This window comes from Gasterosteus aculeatus, chromosome 4 (genome assembly GCF_964276395.1).
Source record: "Gasterosteus aculeatus chromosome 4, fGasAcu3.hap1.1, whole genome shotgun sequence".
Lineage (NCBI taxonomy): Eukaryota > Metazoa > Chordata > Actinopteri > Perciformes > Gasterosteidae > Gasterosteus > Gasterosteus aculeatus.
In genome coordinates, this window is record NC_135691.1 from 9,321,742 (window position 1) to 9,347,659 (window position 25,918).

The 25,918-nt window shown below is 43.7% G+C and overlaps 3 protein-coding genes across 4 annotated transcripts; 1 reads left to right on the forward strand and 2 right to left on the reverse strand.

Annotated features, from left to right (window-relative positions):
* The first annotated feature begins 4,612 nt into the window (after positions 1-4,612).
* slc43a1a (solute carrier family 43 member 1a) lies at positions 4,613-21,397 on the forward strand. Of its 2 annotated transcripts, none has more exons than XM_040172648.2 (15): positions 4,613-4,987; positions 9,219-9,383; positions 10,086-10,278; positions 10,983-11,038; positions 11,364-11,440; positions 16,985-17,077; positions 17,206-17,339; positions 17,434-17,561; positions 17,905-18,051; positions 18,137-18,172; positions 18,275-18,413; positions 18,526-18,655; positions 18,755-18,828; positions 18,947-19,070; positions 19,179-21,397. In XM_040172648.2, the coding sequence occupies exons 2-15, from the start codon at positions 9,230-9,232 to the stop codon at positions 19,374-19,376; spliced, it is 1,683 nt and encodes a 560-aa protein (XP_040028582.2). In that variant the 5' UTR covers positions 4,613-4,987; positions 9,219-9,229; the 3' UTR covers positions 19,377-21,397. The 2 variants fall into 2 exon arrangements, with proteins under 2 accessions (XP_040028582.2, XP_040028583.2); XM_040172649.2 differs by lacking the exon at positions 4,613-4,987 and adding an exon at positions 6,600-6,832.
* An 81-nt stretch (positions 21,398-21,478) lies between these two features.
* med19a (mediator complex subunit 19a) lies at positions 21,479-23,948 on the reverse strand. Its single transcript, XM_078101137.1, has 6 exons — positions 23,547-23,948; positions 23,028-23,150; positions 22,770-22,903; positions 22,532-22,628; positions 22,352-22,446; positions 21,479-21,926 (listed from the first exon to the last, which is right to left on the reverse strand). Exons 1-6 carry the CDS (start codon positions 23,761-23,763, stop codon positions 21,861-21,863), a joined length of 732 nt encoding a protein of 243 aa, XP_077957263.1. The 5' UTR covers positions 23,764-23,948; the 3' UTR covers positions 21,479-21,860.
* A 53-nt stretch (positions 23,949-24,001) lies between these two features.
* On the reverse strand, positions 24,002-25,888 carry pmf1 (polyamine modulated factor 1). The gene is made up of 5 exons (XM_040172652.2): positions 25,600-25,888; positions 25,074-25,179; positions 24,825-24,925; positions 24,493-24,688; positions 24,002-24,168 (listed from the first exon to the last, which is right to left on the reverse strand). The coding sequence occupies exons 1-5, from the start codon at positions 25,818-25,820 to the stop codon at positions 24,103-24,105; spliced, it is 690 nt and encodes a 229-aa protein (XP_040028586.2). The 5' UTR covers positions 25,821-25,888; the 3' UTR covers positions 24,002-24,102.
* Between the last annotated feature and the right edge of the window lie 30 nt (positions 25,889-25,918).

Here is a 25,918-nt window from a genome sequence, read left to right on the forward strand (position 1 = left end):
TAGCATAGTCGTTGACCTAAGCTGCTGACTGTGGTCTCGCAATATATAGATATTATGGGTAATATCACAGAACATTTGTTACATGGTAAATATTTAGGTAAATGTACAGCTGCTTGGCTCAGACTTAAAGCGGGAAAGAGGCAGCCTGGCTGTCTCTGAAGGAGAATATACAAAATATGCTAAAATATACCATAATGTTGATGCCAAGTTTTGTTCCTAAACTCTTTCACAAAGTTGGCAGCTGTGCTGTCTGATTTGGAGCAGACCCGACCCATCTAAGAAACATTGCCCTTGAGAGGAAAGATGTTTTTTTTCCAAACACAATCCCTCCACGTAACCAGACGCCTGTCAGTCTGAAAAAGTCCACCAAAGTTGTTCCAAAAGCTCCGGGGCTCCACTGGATCCCAGCCAGCGGCCTGCCGGACAAGTGGAGGAACCGCGGCACAGCAGTGAATCTTCCAAGAGGAGACGGTACTGTAAAACTCTCCCCGTGAGCAGCGTATCAAAATCATACAAGAATTCAAAAACAACAGCCTGGTGGGAACAGCGGGGTCCTTTTTGTCCATAGATCTGGTCAGCGCTGATGAGTCCCCCATCGGAAGGAAGCTACGGGAAAGTGAGATTCTTGTTCAGGCACCAAGAGGGAAAACCACTGCGGACCTGGAAGAGAAATGAATGCTTGTCTGAAGTTGGTCGAAAAGCACCTGGGGGATATTTTAGAAATTGGCAAACACACATACATCAAGTTTCATTACAAAATCCCTGCTGTTCATGCCATCGAGAGAATCCATCCATCTATATATATATATTTATGTTTTGTTTTTTTATGTCTTGCGTGGTGGGAATCGGTATATGAGGCGTGGGTGCACAAATCAAGAGTATCTCAAAGTATTCAAGTATTGTATTGTATTCAACTTCTTTCAGCAAAAGGGTCAACTTACTTCAAAAAGACACTACACAAAACCAACATAAGTATATATATTTTTTTTTTAGTAGGTTATTTTTTATCCTTGTCTGGACTGATGTTCCTCACTGCATATTAATCGTAACTTCAAGCTCCCCCCTTGTTCATGTCAACTTCCAACTCATAACTTCCTGCTGCGCTTCCATGGTAAATTTATTTTTCTTACTGTACTGATCTAATGCTCCCAGAAGAAACTTACAAAAGCCCCAAACAACTATAAAAATACATATAGTTCCACATATAAGTGAAAACCAACAGACGGGCACTATGAAGTCAAACTATTGATTATGAATCACATGGTCAACAATGTCTTCATTACTGCAGCCAAAAAAAGCTATTTTGTTACATTAAAAACAGTCAATTACATTTTCTCTGCACATCTGGTTGTAATGCTCCTCTACTGTGCAGTATCTATAGTGGTTCCAATAAATAATAATAATAATTAATAGTTAATAGTTGTACTTTTAGTCATGGTTTCACCTGCACATTTCCTGCTAAGAGTTGAAAATGAAATGTTGGAACTTAAAACCACTCTTCGTGCTCTCAAACCACAAACGTCTCTGAGGAGGAATCAGTTCGGACTTTAGGAGTGAGAGGAATTCTCACTGGGAGATGGAGAAGGTTTGGCTGCAAGAGTTATTCCAAAATGTAATAGATATTTTATTTTGTGTTTATGGGTTGTTTTAGTTCCCACATTGTAGCTCACAATAAGCAGTAGTTCCAGTTGGTTGAGATGTGAGAAAATTATTATGTTTTGGCAGAGAAAATGCTTTTTCTTTGTTGCCTTTTCACAATTTTATGTCTGTTTTGGTCTTTAACCATAAACGTCTGTTATCCAAAGCATGAACTGATATAAATGCTTTGGATTTAAAAAAAAAAAAAAAGAGTTTCTGAACTTCTTTGTTTGACTGTGGAAAACTAAAAAACATTTTTTTGACACCATGAATCTACAAATATAGAGTAGGTGATACTTTCCATTTTCTATGAATTAGATGTAAAACTTCCGTGTTTGTCTCACACTTTCATAGCAGAAAGGAAAAACATCCCAGTCCAACGGTTGGCCTGTAAATCAGTCTGAAGACGCTGTCTGTGGAGTCCATCTCCCTCTGTTGAGCCATTCATGGGATTCACACGTGCTCATCATCAGTCTCTCCTGTTTGGCCAAAGTTTGCCCGTTGCTCGTGGTGATAAAGCAATTTATTAAAGTCTTTGCGCTAATACACTTTTGGAGAAGAATCAAAGAGGGTTTGCACGTCTGTGCCTGCAGACGACCAGTCTATGGAAGAAAATGAGTGGCTTTGACGCCACTAATTGACGCCACATTATGCAGCATGCTGCATGTTTTCATTCTAACTATTTGAGAGGAAAATTGAGACAATTTAAAAAGTTACGTCAGTATTACATTTTGCATTCAAAATATCCCCTTGTGTTTACTCCAAATGTTCTTTTTAACAAACTAAATAAACTCAACGCTTCCTGAAAAAAGTATCCAAAAGAAAAACAGTATCAAAGCTTTGTATCGTGCATTAAGTTTTTCATTTAATCGCTTCATGGTGAAATTGGAAGGTGCTTGGATCAATCCTCCTCCATTAGGACCCGCATGAAACATAGAGTGTGTGCATGATTCACACACTATCCTCCTTCTCTGACGTCGTTGCCTGAATCGCTCGCCAGTATTCAAGCTTCTCCAGCAGGTGGAGCTTTGTGTCAGCGGTCCAACATCTGCTTCCTTTGAACGTTTTCTGTGATGAAAACCAAGATACGTGTCTGACCTCATGAAGGTTTTTACAATGAAAACTAAATCTGAGCACTTGTTAATGTTGATATTATTATTACTGGATTACAATTTGGTAAACTCCTAAGTAATTGTAATTGGCTGAGGCTAAGTAATTGTCTATGTAATTAGAAAGGTTGTCAATGTGTTCAGTAATCAAACATCTATACAGCACCAGTCAAACGATTCAACACACTTTCTCATTGAATTGAATGAGTTTCAACAATGAGATAATTACTGTTATCACTGTCAGTATTTCACTACTCAAGCAGACAAAACATATTCTTCCATTCACATATTGATCAGTTTGTCCTTTGATAAAATAAGATGAACTAAAAAACACATTTTCATGTGAAGATGTGTAGTTAATACCAATGCGTGATGAATAAATGAGAACTCTGCACAGTCTCGTCTCTAGTCGTCCCCACGCAGTCCAGCTCAGCATCAACTGACCTCACTTTGACTTGCTCACGTAAACATTGCTCTTCACAGGTGGGGTCAAAGGTGACACGTACAGGTGTCCGCAGCTGGAGAGAGCTCACACAAATTCCAACAGGATTATTTTATTAGGAAATTGGGGCCCTCGGTCTGATTTGATCCTGCAGCTGTGACGAATGTTTCACGCACTGTGACTGGACCGACTTTTCCACCACTCTGTGTGTTTGAAGGGGAACATGGAGCACTTCCATGTGGAGCCCAGCAGGGTGCAGATTTTCTCCTCTCCTTTGGGACGGAATCCAGAATTACTACAGAACTATTGGAGCTCAGCTGCCAGAATTAAAGCTTGAAGGTGAACGTTTGGTTTTTACGGGAAAGTTCAAATGAAGCCCCTCGTTTCTCTGTCTTCCCCTCTCTGATATTTGGTGGTTCGCTATCAAAGGCCTCAATCGTTCCTAAATGGGAGTCGGGTATCTTGGAGGCCAGAGAGGCCGGTAATGCCCTCATAAATCTGAGGGTCCACATGCGATGCAAAGTCACAAGACTTCAACGCCGGCTTCGCCATTTAAACGGAGGGCTTCTGACATGTGACAAAGCTCTATTGTATATATAGACGTCTCGCCGTTGTCGCAGAATGTCGCCTTTCATTGTGCAATCTGCAAGAAAGTCTTAAGTTTGAAGGAACTTTGTGGAGTTCATCAACTTCAAGATTTAGAATTGTGTCTATTCACAGACACTCAATTTTTAAGTCTGACAATATGTAAATAGATGATTTAGATATATAAATAGATGAAATAGATGTTGTATAAAAGATTTAGGATCTGGGAGCAGACAGCGTTTCTGTCTAGAGTTACGGATCTGTAAAATGTGTGTAATTAAATGATTATTGTTCTATGTGAAAAAAGAATAGCGTGATGATTGCTTTGATTACTTTAAAACTGTATAAATTACCCTCTGTCTAAAGACGTGTCAGACATTAACTGTGAGGGAAACAAAAGGAATAAGATGAAGAGAAAAATTGCGTTTTTCTGTAATGACGCTTGTATTTGCAGTGGTAGAAAGTAACTAAGTACATTAAGAAGCAAATATAATGTCTTTGACGCAACTACAAGTATTGGACAACTTCAGAATTGATCCAAAAGATAATTTTCATAAAACAAAGTGTTGTAGTGTTTATTGATTTGTTGGGTCATTTCAGCATCAAGTCATTAAAATGCAACTTTATAGCATTTAAACTTTAAATGATAAAGAAATAACATAACACGTTATTCTGAAATGGGAACATTCTGCACGATAAGTGCTTTTACCTTTGATATTATCTGATGCATCACTTTTTATTGTAACTAAGTATGGCTACGCGTGCTTCTTTCACTCTAATGATACATATGAGTTTTTTCCATCACTGCCTATTTAAAAAAAGTAGACTAATGATAAAAAACCAATTGGAAGTCATCACCGTGCGTTTTAACTTCCGGCTCCACGAAGGACATTTTGTTGGGTGGGGAAAGGACGTTAGTCGTGTTTCTCTCTCCACTTCTCTCCACCCATCGCAGGAGAGGGAGGGAATTGGAGGTCAAATTGTGGAAAAAGAGGGGGAGTCTGTAATGAAACCAGAGAAAGGATACAAGTGTGGACACTCGGCAGGATTAGCAGGAAACCAACAGGAGACAGAGAGGAAGCGGAGGGTTTCAGTCGGGGTTTTGTTTCTAACAGTCAACAAGAAAATCACTTTTTTTTAAAAATCCTTCACTTTTTTCCCTCACGAAAAACAGTTTGTTTTTGTTCCTCTCTGGAAAAGACGCAGAACAGAAGTAAGTGAATGAGTTTGTTTCATACGTGTGTAAACTGGCGGCGTGGACGAAACGGCTGCAGATACACGTGGCATGAAACTGAAGCTTTAAAGTCATACGTACAGCCGGTACACTGCCTGTGTGCTTTAAGCCTCGGATTGTGCGTAATGGGGGAACGTTTCCCCCCTTTGTGTGTCCACACACGCATACAGAGAGGGAGAAAGTACACTTCACGCTGCGGGTAGTTTCCTGGATGTCTGTGTCCGAATCGACCATTCAAATGACCGAGTGCTGAAGCGGCTGCGGGAGTTTAAGCGTTAATCTTTATTTGAGAGGTGAACTCCCAAACGTCACAGGGCTCGTTTGTAAGTATGCAATAAGCACACAGCCGCGGTCAAACACGCGTCTTATTACGCCACTAAGCAAGCAAACGCTATTGGTCACTGGTTTAGAGGTACACGCTTTTAGAAGGGTTCAGTAACCAGATGTTCTTATAAATTGCCACTACAAATTTAGTTTTTGTCATAGTAGTTAACAGTCTTGAGAATATAGAGGGTGAGAAGTCCATCACATTTGCTCAGAGTCTCTTATTTGACTCAATTAACAGTGATACACAACGAAACAACTCCGCACAAGTTTGAACTGGCACACGTTTGGTGCCATTTTCTTTTTTTCCTTCTCACATGACTTCATCAAACCATTAGTGGAATATTTGGCAGCTGATCAATGAATCATTCGCGTACTACTGATAGCTCATTTTTCCCGCCTCGCTGTGCTTCCACGGCTGTTACCAAAGGGGCATCCGCAACTTTTTGGAATTCATTCATGTGTGTTGAGCTTACAATTCCGACAGCACTGAAACGCATCAGCGGATTTTCTCCGGGACCGGCCTTTTTCTTTTTTTTCTTCCAGTGGCCGTGCCGGTAACCGGACCCCGGGCCTGACGTCATGCCCGCGGAGAGGCAGCTGCTCGACGGCTGGCCATTCTCGGAGGGGGGAGGCGAGAGGAGGGGGGGGGGGGGGGGTCAGTTTATTTTCTTGGAAACTTGTGAGGATAAAGAGTTGTCCCTGCGGTCCTTTATGTCCGACAGAGGTTGATAAACACGGCTGGTCAAGGTCAGGAACACCCCGCGGGGTGGGACAACAACACAAGAGCAGGGCTGCATGGGGGCATCAACAGAAAGACTTGAAGCAGAACATGTGATGATTGAAGTACGTCGGAATACTCACATTATAATACAGAAGCTTCACAATTCTTTTTTTTCTCCTGTGCCACAAAAAATTGGATCCCAAGGATCCAAAGCCTATAAATAACCCCAAACTCCACATGGCCCAAACAGAGGAGATAGTCAGCAGACATTGCATCAGGTACTCAGGAAGTGTTCCTTATATGGTGTTGAGCTCAGTGCAGACCTGCCACCCCCACCCACACACACACACACACACACACACACACACACACACACACACACACACATACAACCACGCTTCACAGTGTTACGAGGAGGCCTCACAACTACCTGCTAGGCCAAATTAGGTGTTTGCCTTTTTGTGTTTCGACATGTCTGCCTACCGTTGTTGTGTGTCAACATTCCGTCTCACATCACCAGGGTCACTCCCAAAGCAAACAGTTACCAATGAAACGCTGCTGTCAACAGGAAGCTCAAAACAGGCGGGAAACAGACAGAGAGAGAGAACGTGTAGAGAACCGGAAGTGGAGGCTGCACGGCTAACGGTTCCATTTGTGCCTTGCATCATCCCACGTGGTCGTACAACCTGATACCGAACACACGCCGCGGAGCAACTGACTCCTTTATTGGACACCACGTGACTGCGTGTTGCATTCATGACATTGTGTCCCGAGCGGTGAGTGTGCGCGTGGATGTGTGTTATCCATGTGACAGACTTAAAACCTTCAATAGAGTGTGTCTGTTCACGTCTGAAAGACGTTAGCAGTGTTGCTGACAGGACGGAAACGTGAAGATTAAAGATATTAAATCAGAGTGTCAGCATCAGTTTAACGAACTTTTTGAATCTTATTGCAGCACCGTTGCTATTTCGGAACGCTAGCTTGGACATGTTGATGCTATCATTAGCAGCAGTGTCTCGCTGAGTAATACATACTTACAGTCGATGTCCATATATGTTTATAGACATGAGAGGCGTGATGATGGTATCATGATGCAAAATGTGGTTTATTAAGCATCTCCACATACAACTCACTACAGTATCTGAGGAGAGGAAGGTTTCCCTGGCGAAAGACTCGACTCTCAGAATCATATCCAGTTTATCAATAATTACATTGAATGTTATTAGAGCTGCAAATATTGGTCAATTAAATGATTAGCTGATCAAGAGAAAATGATTAAGCAGCATTTCAATAATCAAATCCTTATTTAAGTCATTCTTTTAGTTAATCATTTATTTTAGAAGTGGATGCTTTTATTCTCTCACATTGGAAATGGGATATTTTGGACTCATTGTTGAGACAAAACAAGACATTTAATGAAGTTGCAGTGGGCTAGGACGGTAAAAAAACACAGAAACAATCGTGAGTTGTCCCGTCTGTAAGTGTCCTCCAGGACTTAAGACGAATGGGCAACAAGTAGGTGGTTCAATTAGCAGGTTAATTTGGGGCTTATACATTTTCATGACTGAGTGACCGCCGTGTCCCTCGGTCACCTCATTGTTGGGAGTTAAGTGTGTGTGTGTGTGTGTGTGTGTGCAGAAGGGTCTTTCGGCACGGGGGTGTCAGTTACGCAGAAATCCCCCTTTTCAAACACTCCTTCCAGCACAAAGGCGGTTCAGTGGACTCTGGATAATCGCATTACTAGAAGGCCTCACCGGCACACTCAGGGACACACGCTGAGACAAATCTGTCCCATTAGGTCTTCTAGTCTTCTCCAAGGCCCAAACACGTGAGGACACCCTCATTAAGAGCCACTGAAAGGGCTTCCTGTGCGAGGTCCTGACATGCAGACCCCCCCGACCCCCCCTCTTACCACCCGTATGCGTCTCCTCAAGTCAGGAGGGTGAGAATACTCTCTCTGTTCTTTTCCATTCCATCGCTGGTTCTTCTCCACCAAATTAAATAGCTGGCATTTGTACCTTTTTTCTCTCGATTAGATGTTTCCTAAATGTGTGTGTGATCCAGGGCGGTCATGATGATTCTGATGGTCAGTAATGTGCCCGGTTACACTGACCGATGACCTGTCCTGTGTGTGTGTGTGTACTTTCCAGGTGGTCACGACTAACCAGACTTTTATTTGTCACGTCATGGGCTTGGGGCTTCTATTAGCGTCTGTTTGTTTGTTTACATGCACGCTGCATCTCCACTCACCTTTAACCCGTTAATTCCAGTTGGACAAACCCCCGAAATAAACTGCCGGTGGCTTGCTGTGTGAAGACTCCCCGACTGGCGACTTTCAGATGGAAATGTCAGCCCTTTATGAAGCCGTCCCTCTTAGCAGAACAAAAGCAATCACACGGAGCGCTCTGCATTGTTTCCTCCGGCCCAAATCAGGGGTTAATAGCTGCTTTGTTGACTGCATGGGGGGAGGACGTCCGAGGACAATACAGTGGAAGGTGTCAGGTACCCAACTGGGATTCACTGGTCACAAAGGTTCATTAGTGAAAAATGTCCCGTCTCAAGGGGCTACGTCCGGGGAAGTGGAATCAAAGGACTAGTGAAGATTTAAGTCAATGAAGAGGAGAAAAAAAATGTCCTTTTGTAGATCTTTTCTGGATTCTGGGGATCAATATGTAAACACTTTTGCCCATAAAACTCTTTTTAGCTTTTAGAAAAGTAGTGAAGAATTATCTAGAGCTTGTTGTTGAGTTTTGTTCTTATTTTATTGGCTCATTGTGTTTTGTGTCGTTAGGAGCTGCAGCAATTGGTCACTCAACAAGAAAATAAAAACAATAATCGATAATTTAATAATGCTTTTAGCACATTAGGGAAAATTTGAGATTTGTTTTAGCAACTAACAAACAATAATTAATAAATCATTAAGATGAGTGGAAGATTGACCAATAACAAGAGTGACCCTTGCTGAGTTGTGCGCTGGTTTAACTGTTTTCTTCTTGCGTTTTGTCCATTTGTTTACCCGCTGATCTTAAGACAGGCGTCGTATTGATTGATGATTGGGTCATCACACATGCTGTGGATGAACATGGCGTTACGTCTCAAAATAAATTCTCAATTATTAGAAAAAGTCCTTACATTTCCCCTCCTCGCCTCTCCTCCAACCAGGAGCGGCGGCGATGGCGGCCTCGCTCCTCCGGGCGTACAGGAGGCGCTGGTGGATGGCGGTGACGGCGGTATTTGAAAACCTGCTGTGTTCGGCCGTGCTGCTGGGATGGGGCTCCCTGCTCATCATGCTGAAGAGGGAAGGCTTCTACTCCCACCTGTGCTCAGGTACTCATCACCTCGCCCGTTGTTTGCTTCCGCCATACGTAACGCCCTGATACCTCATTACCTCTCTGTGAGAACCGTCTTTAAAGATGATTTAAAGCGATGACGTATTTCAGACGTTTGATACAGAACAAAATGCATTACTTCTATAGATGTTAGCTGTATTCTCCACAGTATTCTATTATCTATGATCGCTCCATAATGACATACATGTATTGCGGCCTTTAGATCCCAAGAGCTAAATTGGTACATTTATCTTGTCCGACTTCTGTAACAATTTGTTCCCCTGGGGTCTAATTGACCTGCAATATATAACCCTAAATGGGTTTTACATGATATTTGACATATTTAGTGTAACATTTTTATGTAAATGTATGTTTTTAGCCAAATAAACAAATTTATTTTTTTTAATCAGTATTTTTTAATTTTCTTCAAAGTATTATTCATATGAAAAAGACAAAAAGGATTCATTTTGCAGCCATCATTAATATGTCATACGCTGTACTAACCTAAATAATAAGTAATTCATTCATTATTTCACTGATTGAACGTGTCTACCAGTGGTGAGAAATTATTTTCAAGGATTAAAGACTTTTTTTATAATCATTTTACAGTTTATTGAAGTCTGGAAAATAAACTTTGCGAATCTGGCGCCCAATTGGCTCAAAAGCTTCTCTTGACTCAAAGGCCTCTCTCCACACACAGAGAATGACTCCGTGGTGGTGTCTTTGGGGAACTCCTCCGGCGGGGAGGGGGAGGAGTGGCTCAGCTGCGTGGATCAGGAGGAGATGCTGAACCTGGGATTCACCATCGGGTCTTTCTTGCTGAGTGCCACCACGCTGCCTCTCGGCATCCTGATGGACAGGTTTGGGCCGCGCCCAATCCGCCTGGTGGGAAGGTAAATAGTTTTAGAATAGTCACAGAGTTTCACAGAGAGGTCTGTAAACGTGAGGAACGTGACTTCTGGGTGTTTTAGTGACTTCTTACGTTTAGCATAATACACAAAATCCTACTTCTCATTTGTAAGATTTAGGTTTAAACCCTCTTTCACAATCACAATTTCACAAGGGTGAGAATTTGCAGTCAAAAGGAAATTTCTACAGGTATAGTAATAGAAAAAATAGCAGACTGATCACATTCCGTCATTCTTTTTCTCAGTTTTCTCGGTGGAGGGTGTGTTTGCACGTACCATAGTAGAGCGGGTGTGGACACAACTGCACAATGGGCGCGACAGCCTGTAGTATCTACACACACACACACACACGCGCACAGTGAAACGTAAAGAATATGCAAATCACACGCACGTTTGTTAATCTGCATTCAGTTTGATAATAGTTTGACAGTTGATGAATGAAAGGAGAAGGAGAAGTTCATCTGCAGCTGAAGGCTGTTAAACCACAGACAGTTTCAGTCTCTGGCAGATAAACAAACTCTCAACTGCTCTTTGGTGAAACATACTTTTATTGCCGAAACATAGTACAAAGTTAATTGTGTTTCATGTTTGTAGTGTGTATGTATAATACATATAAATACATGCCACTGTCAGTGTGCACAGCCATCATGCAGAATGCATGTATTAAAATGCCCTGTATTTGTTCACAGTCTGTGTTTCAGTCTGTCCTGTGTCGTCATGGCCTTATCTGCCTTCAATCCTCATGGTGAGTACAAACTCGTGTCACTAAAACATGAGCTGTACGTCAATGAGAAGAATTTTGACATGAGAAATCTGTATCTTGAGGCAAACTACCTGAAATGCTTCAATATTTCAAGAAGAGGTGTTTGCCTGGAAGAGCAACAATCTCCATGTTCACATGTTTTACACAGCTGGTTATAAACAGACACCAGTAAATGTTTGTGTGCTTAATAATTATATTTTAATTAAATCAAATAAACATTGTTGTATCATCTGAAAGCACTGGACATCTCCCATCCCCACACCTCCAGTGGATTTGGGCTCTAACTCTGTCTTGTTTTTCTTTGCAGCTCTGTCAGAACTTATTTTTTTGGCTGTCTCCCTGAATGGCTTTGGAGGCATCTGCCTGACCTTCACTTCCCTCACGGTGAGACACAAGGAGCAGAATAATACAGATTATCACTTACCCAAGGAGGAGAACATACTTTTGTGGTCAACGGTTTACATACACGCGCAAAGAACATGTATGTCATGGCTGTCCTGAATTTCTACTCTCATTTTTATGTGATGGAATGATTTTTTTGTTCTTTTATGAATTTATTATGAGTCTTCTGAAAATGTGACCAAATCTGCTAGGTCCAAAATATCTTGGCCATTTTCACCTCATTTAGGCCCCTCTGGTAGCCATCCACAAGCTTCCAAGGTTGAATCTGTGATCAATCCTTTTGGAAGAATTGGTGCAGTTCGACATAATTTTTTGGCTCTCTGACGGACTTGTTTCTTCAGCGCACAGGTTCTCAATGAGGTTTAAGTCAGGACTTTGGTAAGGCCATTCTAAAACCTTAATTATGACCTGATTTAGCCATTTACCACGTTTGATGCGTGTTTGGGGTAATGTTCCTGTTGGAACACCCAACTGCATCCGAGACCCAACCTTCTGGCTGATGATTTGAGGTTTTCCTGAAGAATTTCGAGGTAATCATCCTTCTTCAATATTCCATTTACTTTCTGTAAGCCACCAGTTCCACGGGCAGCAAATCAGGCCCACACCTTAATACTACCACCAGCATGCTTGCTGGTAGCTTTGATGTTCTCGGGGTCAATTTGTCTCCTCCAATATATATCTCTGGTCATTGTGGCCAAATAGCTCAATTTCTGTTTCATCTGAACTTTCCTCCAGACGGCCTTTTCTTTGTCCATCGTCATCAGACTTCAGTCGAGCTTTAAGTTGCCGCTTCTGGAGCGAGAGGGTCAGGGTTAGGACGACAATAGATTTGTGGAGTCTTTACCTACAACCTGACACCAAAAATAACCGTTCTTTCTCAAAGCTCTTAAAGTCTCAACTGCGCTTGCACAACTCCTTCTCTGAGAAAGCACACGTGTAGGGTCTGTGTTCCTGGAACCAACGAGCGGATCCGTTTTGGTAGCTGAGAGTGTCGGCGTGGCCGGGGCCTCTATTTGTGTCAGCTGAGGAAACAGTGTGTGCCGTGACTTGTGTACACGCTCGTCTGCTTGTGATGTGTCAGCTGGTGCCAACATCATCTGGCTTGTTTTATTGTTGCGGCTACCTCCCGGGTCATTTAAGGTTGGGGTCTGTGCGTGTGTGTGTGTGTTGCCGTGTTTCCTGTCAGAGCAGCACGTGGTTTCTCCCAGATGGAAAATATGTTTCCACCAATAGCGGAGAGCTGTTCACCACACACCCTCTCCCCGAGGCCCGGCCCCCTAACCCCTAATCAGAACGCTCAAGGCCGTCCGTCTCTGCTGTATTCCGATCGCTTACTTTCCTTTTTTCTCTTCCTCCCGTCCCATCGCCTTCTCCTGTTTCTCTGTTCTGCCCAGCAGTCAGCAGAACGTCACGGCAGAACCGTTTCAACTCCGCATGGCTGTGCACACATGTGGATACACACATAAGTGTGCCTGGTTATGTACACACGGGGAGACGTACATGAAACAAATGTTTGGATAATGAGTGGACAGATGACCCTCTCCTATGAACTTAGCTCTGTATGGCGGCAGCGAGGGAAAGAAAAGCTGAGACAGCTGCTTCAAATTATATAGATATTCTGCTCTTATAACAGCCAACTGTGCCTGTTTATATCTCACTAACCAAAACTGCAAATACCCTTTTTCCATCCATGTCCATCCGTTTAATGAGCAGCACAAATAGACAAATGATATCCATTTTGAATGCAGAGCTGGGGATTTAAAAGCCTTTATGGAGCTACATCTGGATCTCGGAGCCTATCGATGAGGCTCTAAACGTCTTAATGGTTGAGCGTGCAGCTAACGTGGGCCGGAGGGTTGTCGGTACACTTCCATGATAACCGGCGCTGCCATATAAATAAACTTGACTTGCTTGCTCAGGGTGCCGTTACCCCAAGAAAAGTATTTTTTGCTGCCTTATTAATGTTGTTTTTGTCATTACAACCTCGGTCCCAAATTGTTTAAACCCAAATGTCTTCCCCAAATCACAAAACATACAAAATATGTCGGGCTCAATTTTGCTGGAAACATCTATGAGACACTATAGATGAAAAAAAAGAAATGATAATAATCGGATCAAAGTCCAAAAAAAAAAAATCAAAGATTTGATTGATCCCGTGTAATTCTGAAGCACGGAATGAAGGAAAGAGTTAGAAATCCTGTTAATTTAAAGACACAGCTTTTTCCCTTCCCTGCTGATTTAAATCATGTGCTTGAGAGCAATGGCTCTGTAAAGAAGAGAACTCTTGTCCTTCTGTGTTCACATACTGAGGAGACGACCCGCCTGATTCACCCTGAGATCATATTAATGATTTAATGCAACAGAATATAAGTTTGCATTACGTGGTGGGGTGAAAAACACAAGATAAAACCTTGACAGAAAAAGAAAGTTTAGAACATGGCTGATGAAGATATCTACTCGTTTTACCAGAAGTAGTCGACTCCTCCTTGCTCTGCAGACTCCTGTGCACCTGTGTTGTGTGCACATCAAATATGTGTATAATATTAATAATAAAGTCGTGTGCAAAAAATGGCAGACAATCGTAAATTCCTCAGAAGGAGCCAATAAAGACAAGAGGCTGACGGATTATGGGTTTATTCAAGAGCAGTGAAGGACGTTTTAATGAACGAGTCCTTCAGTCAAACTTAATATTTAATATAAAATAATATTTTGAAACCAGATCTCATTGTCTTCTTTAAACCGTGTAGTGTGAGGATCTTATTAAACAGGTTCAAGGAATTATTGTAATATATTTTTTTGTTAATAGTTTGATAAAAAAAATATGTATTCATATATTGCATATTTGGGGCAGAACAGTAAATAACCACTATCAGCATTATTTATGTATCATCCGTGGTGAATGCAAACTACGCACGCTATGCCTGAAGGCGCCCGAGTCAAACAATGACGGCCTCAGCGCACAGAGAGAGAGAGGATCAGCTTCTTCTTAAAGTTGCCCCAACAAGGAATCGGGGGGGGGGCGGTTTGACTCTCTGAATTAAAAAGAAAGCTCAAAAGCTTCCAGCTGAACCGGCGCCTTTTACATTCGCCTACCTTCCTTGTGTTATGTAAGTGTGGAGCAGCTGGACGTGAGCCCGGTTCGACCGATCCACGAGGAGCGATAAGGGGCTGCTGAGAAGGACGGAGGTGCAGAGAGGGAGCCGGTGCTAATCATCTGTGGTTTAGTGTTTCCTGCTGGGATCTCCGCAGAGAGACGGGCTGCAGCTGTGGCTCAGGGAGAGATCAGTCAAACTCTAAATATTCTTTCTCTCCGTCTCCCCTCTTCCTGATTTCCAGTCTTGCCTATTTGCATTCACCGTTATCCTCTTATCTTCACCACTTATTCTGTTCTTTTCTTTGCCGCATCTCTTTGGCTGCGTTCAGAGCAGCTTGTTGGAATATCGGGGCTCTTTAAGCCGCTATTTGGCCCGTTGTCATAGTGATTAAGCTTTTAATTAAACTCATACAACCCTCACTGATTGGTCGTGACAAGCAAACGGCCAGAGCTCCATTTGTTTTTGACTTTCTGACACAAGCCGGCCCTCTCGCTGCCTCCACGAAGTCACGCGTTCCCTCATTTGCAGGCGTTTTTTCCGTGAGACCTGCCAGAACGCGAGTGATGGGAATCACGCCTGCTGCTGGCGCTTCCACAGGCACGGACCTATTTCACGCTTGGGTTTGTTTGGCTTTCCAACGCACTTGCACTCGTGGGAGCAAACATCGGTTAGCTGACCTCTCACATGGCCGGTATGTCATTGCTTTAACATTACCTAGAGATGCAAACTCCCCCGCGTGCTCCGCGGCCCGCTCCCTCCTACCTGCAACAAACCTCCGAGTCCGGCGCTGCCCGTCTCATGGTCACAGTTTGGTCGTGAAGTATTTTGATTCTCAGAATCGCTGATTGAGTACAAGTGTTCACTTGGGTGTTTTTTCTCTCCCCCCCCTCCCGACACACACACACATGTTCGTATTAGTCTGCCAACCACAAACTGTCACCATGGGCTAATCTGCAGACAGCAGAGAGAAAAAAATATCTGTGTCCACAGAAAGGCCCTCGGTAATTCTCACCTACGTGTTTGCTGACCTTCGACTCGAGGAATGTTCATGCAGGGTGATGATTCTCCTAGAAAGCCTTTCGTGGAAGTTATATCATAGTTTCCTCTGCATCTGCTTTGTTCCAAACCCCAATTTTAAATATCTGGAAGAGCTGTAACCTCTTTCACCTCATTGTTATGGTTTATTCATCGCACTCGTCTTTTTCAACAACAGAAAAGCAGACTGTGATACCCATCCAGCATCAAACAGCAAGATTAGCAGCTCACTGGTAATCATAGTGGAGCATTTAGCAGCTAAAGAGCAAGATATTACCGCCAATAGTAGTTAGGACCAAAGGGAGATTACGCTTTGTGCTCATGTTAATCAGGCCTTCAAGAACACAACTAATCAAATGCTGACGTCCATATCTGCTGGATTTGTAAATTCTGAAATCACTTAATGCAGGTTGAAGGACCTTTAATGGACCGTTTGTAATCGAAATTGTCGAAATCCCACCTCCCATACCCCCTTTTCCACAGGATCTTTTGTTGGGATCTTCAGTCTCTCCAAGAAAGTCAAACATAATTTCAAAAGAACAAATACAAGTCTGAATTTGTGGCTTTCTTTGTCACCTTAAGATGAAATCATTTGGTGCTTCTTGAGGAAATGTCATGGGAGAAACAGGAACTCGCGGTGAACTCTGACCCAGCAGGGAGATTAGTTGATGTCGGCAAAAGTTTGGAAAACCATGGTCAGCGTTGAGAGGGAATAGTGAGCTTGCCAGGCAGGACACCTACAATCCCACCCATGTGATTCTATAATCGTGATTGACCCATTTAAAACTCAAATCAAAGGACACTGCGTGTGCTGGCCCCACAGTAGGTCATTGTTATGTTGGTTAAGCTCCTTACTACTGTAAATAGGTCAACCTAATATATGATGTGTTAGTGCCTGGTGCCCCCCACCTTGTTCCCTTTGCGGTGAGTCATGGGTGCCCCGACGCCAGGTCCATTGAACCCTCTGAAGTCCATCGAGAGCTGGCTGCAGATTGGCTTCCACATCTTTAATCCTAACTTAAAGGAATGTGTGTAAAAGGCCAGAATAAAGGCGGTGGACACAAGTGTCAAAGTGCAGCTTAGTCCGTGTTTGAATGACGGTGTCTAGACGGAGGTGGTGACTTGGTTTCTTGTTTCCTCATGACATGGCCACTAACATTTGTTTAATGAGTCTGCTCTGGGGGGATGAAGGAGCGTGACTGGGTGCAGACTGCAGAGAAAGTTCTCGGGTTCATTGCAGAGGAACTCAAGCGTTTTGGTTCACACAAAGAAGCTGTCTGCCACCTGCTGGTCAAAATACCCGCCTGCATCTAGATGACGGACACTGCGTCGGGTGAACGTGTTGGACGAGTGGAAGGACTGACGTGTCTTGTATCTTCTCCTTCCGGCCCTGCAGCTTCCCAACATGTTTGGTTCTCTGAGCTCCACCGTCATGTCTCTGATGATTGGCTCCTACGCCTCGTCTGCCGTCACCTTTCCTGGAGTCAAGGTGAATTAAAAAGGCTACGTGGAAGCAAAAGGAACATGGTTTTCCTCAAATAAAGTGTTTGATTATGTACAAGCACAAGCAGAAGTTTTTTTAAAAGTATACCACCCCTTCTGATCTCTTCTCCCCAGCTGATCTACGAAGCGGGCGTGTCCTTCGGGGTGATCATGTGGATGTGGGCGGGTCTGGCCGGCGTCGTCTTTTTGAACTGCTTCATCAACTGGCCCGCTGAAGGCTTCCCGACACCTGACGAGGTGGACTACAGGTGAGTGCGCCCGCCGGTCTGTTGCCTGTAGACCACAATTCATCACCGGGTTCCTTCGATCCAAACCGTCCTCGCCTGCGTTCATTCACAACAGTAAAATCGAGGCGCTGCAAGAGCCGCCTTCATCTGGCGAGAAGGCCGCCGGAGAGCAGCTGAGCCTGAAAAATGGAGACGTCCGACACTCGACGGAGAAGCTTCCTAATGGAACCGACGCTGTGCCGAGTAAGTCGACCCGCACGCTCGCCCCGCTGCGTCATTGGGCGCAGAGATGTGATGGAAACTTTCGTTTGACAGATGTACTCTCTGTGGATCACGTTCATCGTCTTGTGACTGCTTTGTTTTACTTCAGAGGACACATCTAAGCGGCCAAAGGAAAGGAAAATGGTTCCCCCTAGTGGGATTTGTATTGTACGACATAACTTGGGTATAACAGGGTGTCTTAAAACTTACTCTGATGGGAAAGAAACCCCCCTCCATAACCTCCTCTCGTATGTAACATGTAAGTAAATGCACGTGGGGTAACGGCACCCTGAACGAAACAAACCGTCTCCTCCTCCCCCCTCAGATGCGACTCCCTTCCGACGGTCTGTGTTCTCTCCCATCTTCCTGTGGAGTCTGATCACCATGGGGATGACCCAGTTGAGGATCATCTTCTTCATGGGGGCGATGAACAAGATGCTGGAGTTTTTGGTCACCCACGGGAAAGAACACCGTGAGTGTCAAAGCGCAGCGTCATTTCCCCCTGTTGTCAAGATCTAAACGCTACTGACAGGGTGGCTCTTATTTTTACATTTCAGCATCCGAGCAGATGGTGATTGAGGCAGAAGAGAAAGGTGAGTAGCAAAATACTTCAGATCCAAGTGTAAATACTAACGTTTCTCTTTTTTAGCCAACTTGCATTATACCTTTTTCTGATCCGATGTGTTCTCCTCCAGTGAGTTTCTACTCGTCCATATTCGGCACGCTGCAGCTGCTGTGCCTGGCCACGTGTCCTCTGATTGGATACATCATGGACTGGAAGATGAAGGATTGTGAAGAGGAGATGCCCCCCCGCCAACCAGGCACAGAGCAGAGGTACACGAAGCAGTAAACGCGTCCGCAACACAAATGTTGGGCGGCATTGTTGTAGTGTGGGGGGGGGTCAGAACCATCCGACCAACAGTGGAACCCTTCTGTGTCTATGCAGGCAAACCGCTGTACCCAAAAGAGACCGGAAGATCCAGAAAGTGACGAACGCCATGAGGGCCTTCACGTTCACCAACGTGCTGCTGCTCGCCTTCGGATGCTGCTGCCTCATCGACAGCCTGCCGCTACAGGTAGCGCGCACGCACAAACGCACAAATGCACAAACGGGCGGCACGGCCACGCCCCAAAGGGAAATAACAAGATCCTTTGGTTGCTTTTCTCTCCCTCAGATCTTGACCTTCATCCTCCACACTATGGTCCGGGGCTTCATCCACTCGTGCTGCGGAGGCCTCTATGCTGCTGTGTGAGTGCTGCTAATTCACCGCCATCGTTGACTGAAAACACAACCTGATCGACTTTACAATTAACGGCGGCGTCATTTATGGGTAAAGTAAAGATCGGGGGTCGTGTGTCTCTCACAGATACCCGTCCAACCACTTTGGCACCCTGACGGGCCTGCAGTCCATGGTCAGCGCTGTGATCGCTCTGCTGCAGCAGCCGCTCTTCGTCGTCATGGTCGGGTCGCTGAACGGAGACCCTTACTGGGTGAGGACGCGCACCCTTTTCTTTTCCTACTCCACACACACACACACAATAAAGCCCAGCACCCGACAAGAGTCAACATGACTGAAAAGGTTTCTCTCTGTCCTCCAGATCAACCTGGGCCTGATCCTCTCCTCATTGGGTGGTTTCCTGTTGCCGGGTTACCTGTTCTACCACCGCAGGCAGCTGCTGAGGGAAAAGGAGGCCAGAGACCAGAAGGCGGCCCAACAGGAGACGCTGGCCCTCAACAACGGCGCGACCAACGGCCACAAACCTCACAGCAACGGCGTCGCTGCCGTGGAGGCGTGAAGCGACTCAGAGTCGACGGTTGGGGGGGGGGGGGGGGATCAAAGGATTTGTGGTTGTGTTGAAAATGAGCACCAGCAAACTACGCATCCAGAGAGGGATTTTTGCTTAGATAATTCCAGTGGTTCCAGTTTTTCTTCAACATTGCCGGTGCACATTTTCCAGCAAATAGGATTCCTCGTGGTGTTACGACTCAGAGTTGGACTTTGAAGTTCCTTTGTGATTTCCGTTGTCATCATTCGTTTATTTATTTTGGTTAGTGTCAAAGAGCCGAATCAGTGTGATTTAAAGCCATAGATTTCACTCACGAGCACACACCCTGATACTGATGCTGAGTGTCGGGCCGTGGGAAGCAGACTACTTGAAACACTGTCGGATGGTATTCACAGATTTCTAAAACAATCATCACTGTCTTCGCTAAGACCAAAGACCGGCTGAAGAAAAGGAAAGTTACAGTTTTTCTACAGCGTTTCTATTCCTTGGACAAAAACTAAAAATACATAAAACAAAGGATAGAACAATCACAGAAATGTTACAGCATCTGAACACCAGACTTCTGGTAGGTACAAAGACCCGTTTGAGTCCATTCTTTCACACACATGCACACGCGCAGTTAGGCAGGTTAGACACCGTATCTACCTCCTGTTTCCTACTTCGTATTGTCACTCTGCAAAGTTTTTTTACACCGTTAATCCTTTAATTATCAAACACCTGAAATGTCAAATCCTCACGTGTTCTCCTTGAGTGTTGATGCTCTTTGGGCGTATTGCTGCGTCGGCCCGATGCAGTTATGGATTGTTTTATATGGAGGAGAAACACTTTTAAATGGACAATTCCCAAATGAGACTGACTTACACACACAGTGTGTGTTGATGTTGTGAATCACTTTGTACTGCTTTATGCACATCAATGAACTAGTGTGTGTATAAATGTGTATTTAAGTGTATTTTTATACTCTGCAGTAGCATTAAAAAGGGAAGCATTTGTTTCAATGTCAGTTATTGTGTAGTGTGTTAATTCTAAATGAAGCTCAGATGATTAACATTATATTCTGCATTTCGCCTTTTTGCTTTTCTAGTCATGTTTTGATTTGGGAGCAAATACACCTCCATCCAATTTCCTTTTTTTTTTTGGTAAATAGAACTACAGTGTGTTTTTAAATGTTTTTCTGCGTAGATGCTTGAAGTTATATTAAAGTGTTTCAGCCAGATAAAGTTCAAAATGTGTCCACCCTGTAAGTTTGTTTTGCTCACAGCAACAGTATCTTGTAGATTTTAATCCATCTCATTTTTTTGACCCAATTATGTCAGTGTGAAGACAGATTTAGTAGATGATTTATTTTGTGTCAGTTTTTTCCAGCTTTACTTTAACTGCAATTTCAGCTTCAAGAATCTTCTCGTCAAGAGAGACCATCTTGGTGTTAATGCTGTATATATATATATATATATATATATATATATATATATATATATATATATGGCAGAATAACGCCTCTGCCGAACCTCTTTCTCTGTAAATCAAAGCCATGTGGAGGCACTGTAAACTAGGACCGTACAACTAAATGCATTTGTCAAGCAGTAAAGTTACAGTTACAGTATTTTTTAAGGTTTGAATACAAATAGTCCAGCAATTCAGGCAAAAAAAGTGACTCTTTGTATCTCGGCAAGTTGACCAAAAAGCTCCTTGTTGTGAGACCTGTGGCTTCCTTCTGCCTTTTAAATTGGGATTCAAAGCCTGAAGTTTAATGAACTCCTCCGACATTCTCAACAACAACAAAAAGCAAACATCCTTTGTTTTGTCAGTATCTTAAGGGCATCCAATCCAGTGGCTTGTCTAATTCTGTTGCTTTACCTTGGGGTCGAAGTGTTGGTATGAGCTCAATAAACGCCTTGAACCAATATATCCAGCATGTGCATTTTATAAATAAGTGGCTATTGACATTTCGTGACTTGACTTGTGTTTTTTATTTTTGCCACTATTGCAAAAATATGTCCTCACAATAAACAATATACGTCAGCATCTGCCATGTTGGTCATTGTTGTCACTTCGCTGCTGCATTTTAAACCATCTCACTGTACCTGATCCTTATAAAGGAGACACAAGCATAGAATAACCAAAAGTTTATTTGATTTAGTCAATATGGTCACAAGATACCACAACAAAATCAAAGCGGAACACGCACACGCGCACACACACACACACACAGGGTACCTGCTCAGTCATCCATAACTCAACCCAGCTCATCAGTGGCTTTCCTCCCTTTACACTGCTCTGTAACATCTCTTTGCATCATCACGCACGTCCACTGTGTCGCTGCTCCTTTCACCCATCATCATACAACCATTTGCATTACCTCTACTCTCTGTTTAAAACAAACTCTCAATAATGCAATTATCTGTAAAACACACACACACACACGCAGCTCTTACAAAATGCTCAGTCACACACACACGTTCAAACAGCGGCATGCACACACTTGGCTGCTGCCTATCTGAGGCTGTTGCTGTTGGGTTGTGATCCAGCGAGGCCGGGGTGGTCGGGACTGTGGCGGTTCTGGGGGGTGGGGGGAGGGACAAACAGACAGTTTTACTCCGGTGGACATGCAGACATTTGTACAGCTGTTGTGTTCACTGTTAACAGTCTGTCGTGTGTTTAATACAGAGGGGAACAATGGATCTTTCTATAAGAATTTGGAGGGAGTTGGTGAGGATTTACAGGTTTCAAATATTTGGGGGGGGGGTGGTATGACCCAACAGGGCGTTGTAACACATGTGATAAAGCTTCACGGGAGGTTTGGAAACCACTTGCAAATAATACAAATAAATAATTTTAAATTAATTAAAACAAAGTCTCTCAGTATATTATGGAAATGGTTTGTGTTAGGTACAAGTTTTACGATTAAAGTATGAAACCATAATTCATATACATACCAAACACACCATTTTACAAACCATTGGTAGCATGAACGATTTTCGTACCTTTTTCTTTTTCTTGTCTTTCTTCTTTTTCTTGCGGTCAGGATCGTCGTCCCTTTTCTTCTTCTTCTTCTTGGGATCCGTGTCTGATGGGGTTTCTGTCACGACAAAAAAGGAGCAGCTCAGAAGCCTGAAAACGTGCTTCAGTATTTTGTGCGAGTGCGACCGCGTGGCGTGTCATACCTTGTGGTAAAGGGTCCTGTAGTCGATGGTGTTTGTGCTTGTGTTTGCTCTTCTTCTTTGGAGGCTGTATGTGCATCAGTCTGTACTGTTCTGGCAGCTGAGAAAAACAAACACATGCAAGCATAGAAATATTGAACAATTTAATTATTAAATGATCGACACCAGCAGGCAAGAATATGCTGACTTACATAGATTTATAGGGTTACTCCATCTATGTATATATATATTCAGTACGCACCGGTCCGGTGTGTAGCCTGAAGCCTGTGAGCAGAGCGCCGGTCAATGGGCTGAAGGAGTTCCCACAAACTGGAGGCTTATCGATCAGAGAGCGCAACGAGCTGCCGTCCTGGGTGCCCGGACAGTCGATCATACCTGCAGATCAAAATTTAAAACTGAGAGATTGAGGTTGGGAACACACATCCGTCCATAAGCCAGATTTGGAGAAACAACAGCCATCAAGACTATAGCGGCGTTTAATAACCTGCACACAACCCACCTGGTAACTCTGGCAGAAAGTTGCTGAGCTTCTCCTTCACCTTCTTCCCACAGAATTTGTTGAACGCGTGCTCCAGGTTGTAGTGCGTGATGAGGTTGCTGTTGCCCGTTAACTCGTTTCCCACTAAACAAACAACGCAAATTATTACATGACGTTAAATTATAGTTTTATCGTGGAAACACCAGAAATTATGTCATTTGTTATGCATCTCCAAAACTAGACAGCACTCAAAAAATATCAAACCACTGTTACGTTAAGTCAAACTTCAGGACACAATAGCTGTTAGGAACAGGTGGACATTTTTGTGTCACACAATGAGGAATAACAATTAAAACTAAACGTATGAAAAAAAATTGGCTTTAAAAGGGTGTTTTTGGGAACACTCATCTTAACTAGCTAACGTTAGCTTGCATTGTTTACAAACTGCTAACAACCTTTGACAGCAGCTCAACACTTTCTGTGAATAACAGGTAAAATAACATACAAAGCATAAAAGAGTTAACAATATCCAGACAGTACCAGGAAGCTCCCGCAGCAAGTAGAACGGTTCATTCATGGCTCCGGGCTTCCGCAGAGTAGGCCCTTCATCCCCGAGCTGTGGTGGCATCTGCCCCGCCATGGAGACCTGATTTTGAGGGAGGGGCGGCGGCGGCTTCCCCGGTCCGAAACCCAGAGACGACGAGCCGGGTCCCTGAGCTTCGTTTTGCCCGAACAGAGTTGAAAACATTTCCGTCATATCCGTCGCAAATAATACATTTAAACAGAACGGAAAAAGTTAGCGTTTCGTCAAGCGTGTTGTCTGGTTTCTGACGGAGTTTTCAGCCTGATTCCATCCAAGAACGAACGACTCGACTCCGCACTTCTTTGTGGCATTTTCTCCACGGCCCGTGTACCGTAATACCGGGTAGAAACACACACACACACACACACTACCGTAATGACTGATATATGGAAGCCCACGCGGATACAAGACATTTAAGATTCACGTTTATTTTTATACACAGGCAGAGTGAACACATTTTAAATGTACTGTTAAGTTATTTAATATATATGCAGGAGGAACAGTTTGCAGACATCACACATCAAAGACGTCGGCAGGGTGAAGAGAAGATGCCATCCTTTCTAACTCAGTGGTCGATGCCTAAAAAGGAAACAGCAAAGAATACAAATAAAGCTGTTAAAAAACGGTCATGACAAACTGGTATTTTATACATCTTTATCATGATGCACGGACATAGTTTGTGCATTATCATTGCCCTGTGTAAATACATTAGGATTACTAAAAACATTTTAAAAAGTCCAATGTAGATTTTGATAAATACTGTTCAATCGTGTAGTCATTTTGCCAATGTCACAAATACATTATAGATTAAAGACTCAAGCATACTTACAAAAACTTAACCTTTGGGAGTGTGAAAAATAAGCTACGTATTTTTAGTTAAACATGAATTAGTTTCTCTCGCACCTTCCACTCGTCAACAGTGGTAGAAATACGCTGTTCAGTCTGAGCGAGACTTTCTCTCCCAGCCTGAGCCTTCTGTGACAGGGCAGCATTCTCTGCTTGAATCTTTTTCAGCTCTTGCCGCATGTAGTTCTCCTGCTTTTTGTAGTACGGCATCAAAAAGCTACAAAAGTCCTGCTCAGGAACTCCGCTCGGCCGCCTATCAAAACATTGCAAAATGAAAATATTACAGTTGGGACACTAAAGAGCTCGACGTGTATCCAGTTGAGTTATTTCATTGGAAAGGCAAGCAAAAGGTGGTGGAAGGTAACGTGGTTTTCGTGCTGCTTACGGACCATGCAGGCTCTGCATTGTTCTTTGCAGCGGCCTCAAGTTGGTCCAGCTCATTCAGTTTGATGTCTAACCGACCTTCTTTGATCAATCTGCTGATGTCCTCCTTCAAATACACAAACACTTGCATTGGTGTAAGCAAATAAAAAGCCAAGGCAGCTAGAAAAGTACACACACGCAACACAAACCAGGCATAAGACCCTGCATGTTTTTATTCAGTTGTGAATGGTATTAGTGCGCTGTGTGCTGCATACCTGTATGTTCCTCTGCAGCTCCTCGATGAACTGCTTGTGAATGCTCTCCATCCTCTGCCGGTTCTTCTTGTACAGCGGCCGGAACGTGCTGGCAAATCTATTAAAACTGTGAGCGGAGGCAGTGACAAGGAAGAGTGAAACAAGGTGAGTCTTTTCCCAAACCCCCAGCTATTTTTTAGCTCGACCAATGTACTACTGAAATAATCTATAAGAAATAAGAAAATTAACTGACAAGAATTTGAATTATTGAGTACTAGTAGTTAAATCATTTACCAAGAGAAAATACTATCAAGTCCCTGTTTAGACGTAAAAGAGCAACTTGAAAGGCGTCACCTTGGTCTCTAGGAACCTGACCTATAATAGAACATTGATGGAGATAACCAAACCAAACACGTTGTTTACATCACGTGTGCTTCCCGTCCTCGAGTCGGTCACAGGCAGCTTCTGCAGCTCTCCATGTCACCATCGACCTACGCTTCTTAGATGAATGGTCAGTCCCAGCACAAACTGGGGGGTGAGCCGTTACCTGGCGTGGTCGATGAACTTCTCCAGGCTCTTCTGCATCACTTTGTCGAACAACTTCCGCCTCTTGAAGCGACCTTCTGCCTCATCGGGACGCTTACAATCGGACACGGGCATCTGTGAGGAAGCTTCTCCCGTGGCTTCATTAATTCGGTTCACCGCTGACTTTTCATCGCCATCGCGACCCAAAGCCTCGTTCGGCGTCGCCGCTTCGCTCTCCTCCATGTTTTTTTTTACCGCCTCTGTTTACGCTTTTCAACGCCCGCCAAAACTACGGCGAGTCCCTTCACCCACAAAACCACGGAGTCGCTTTTCCCCTTCGC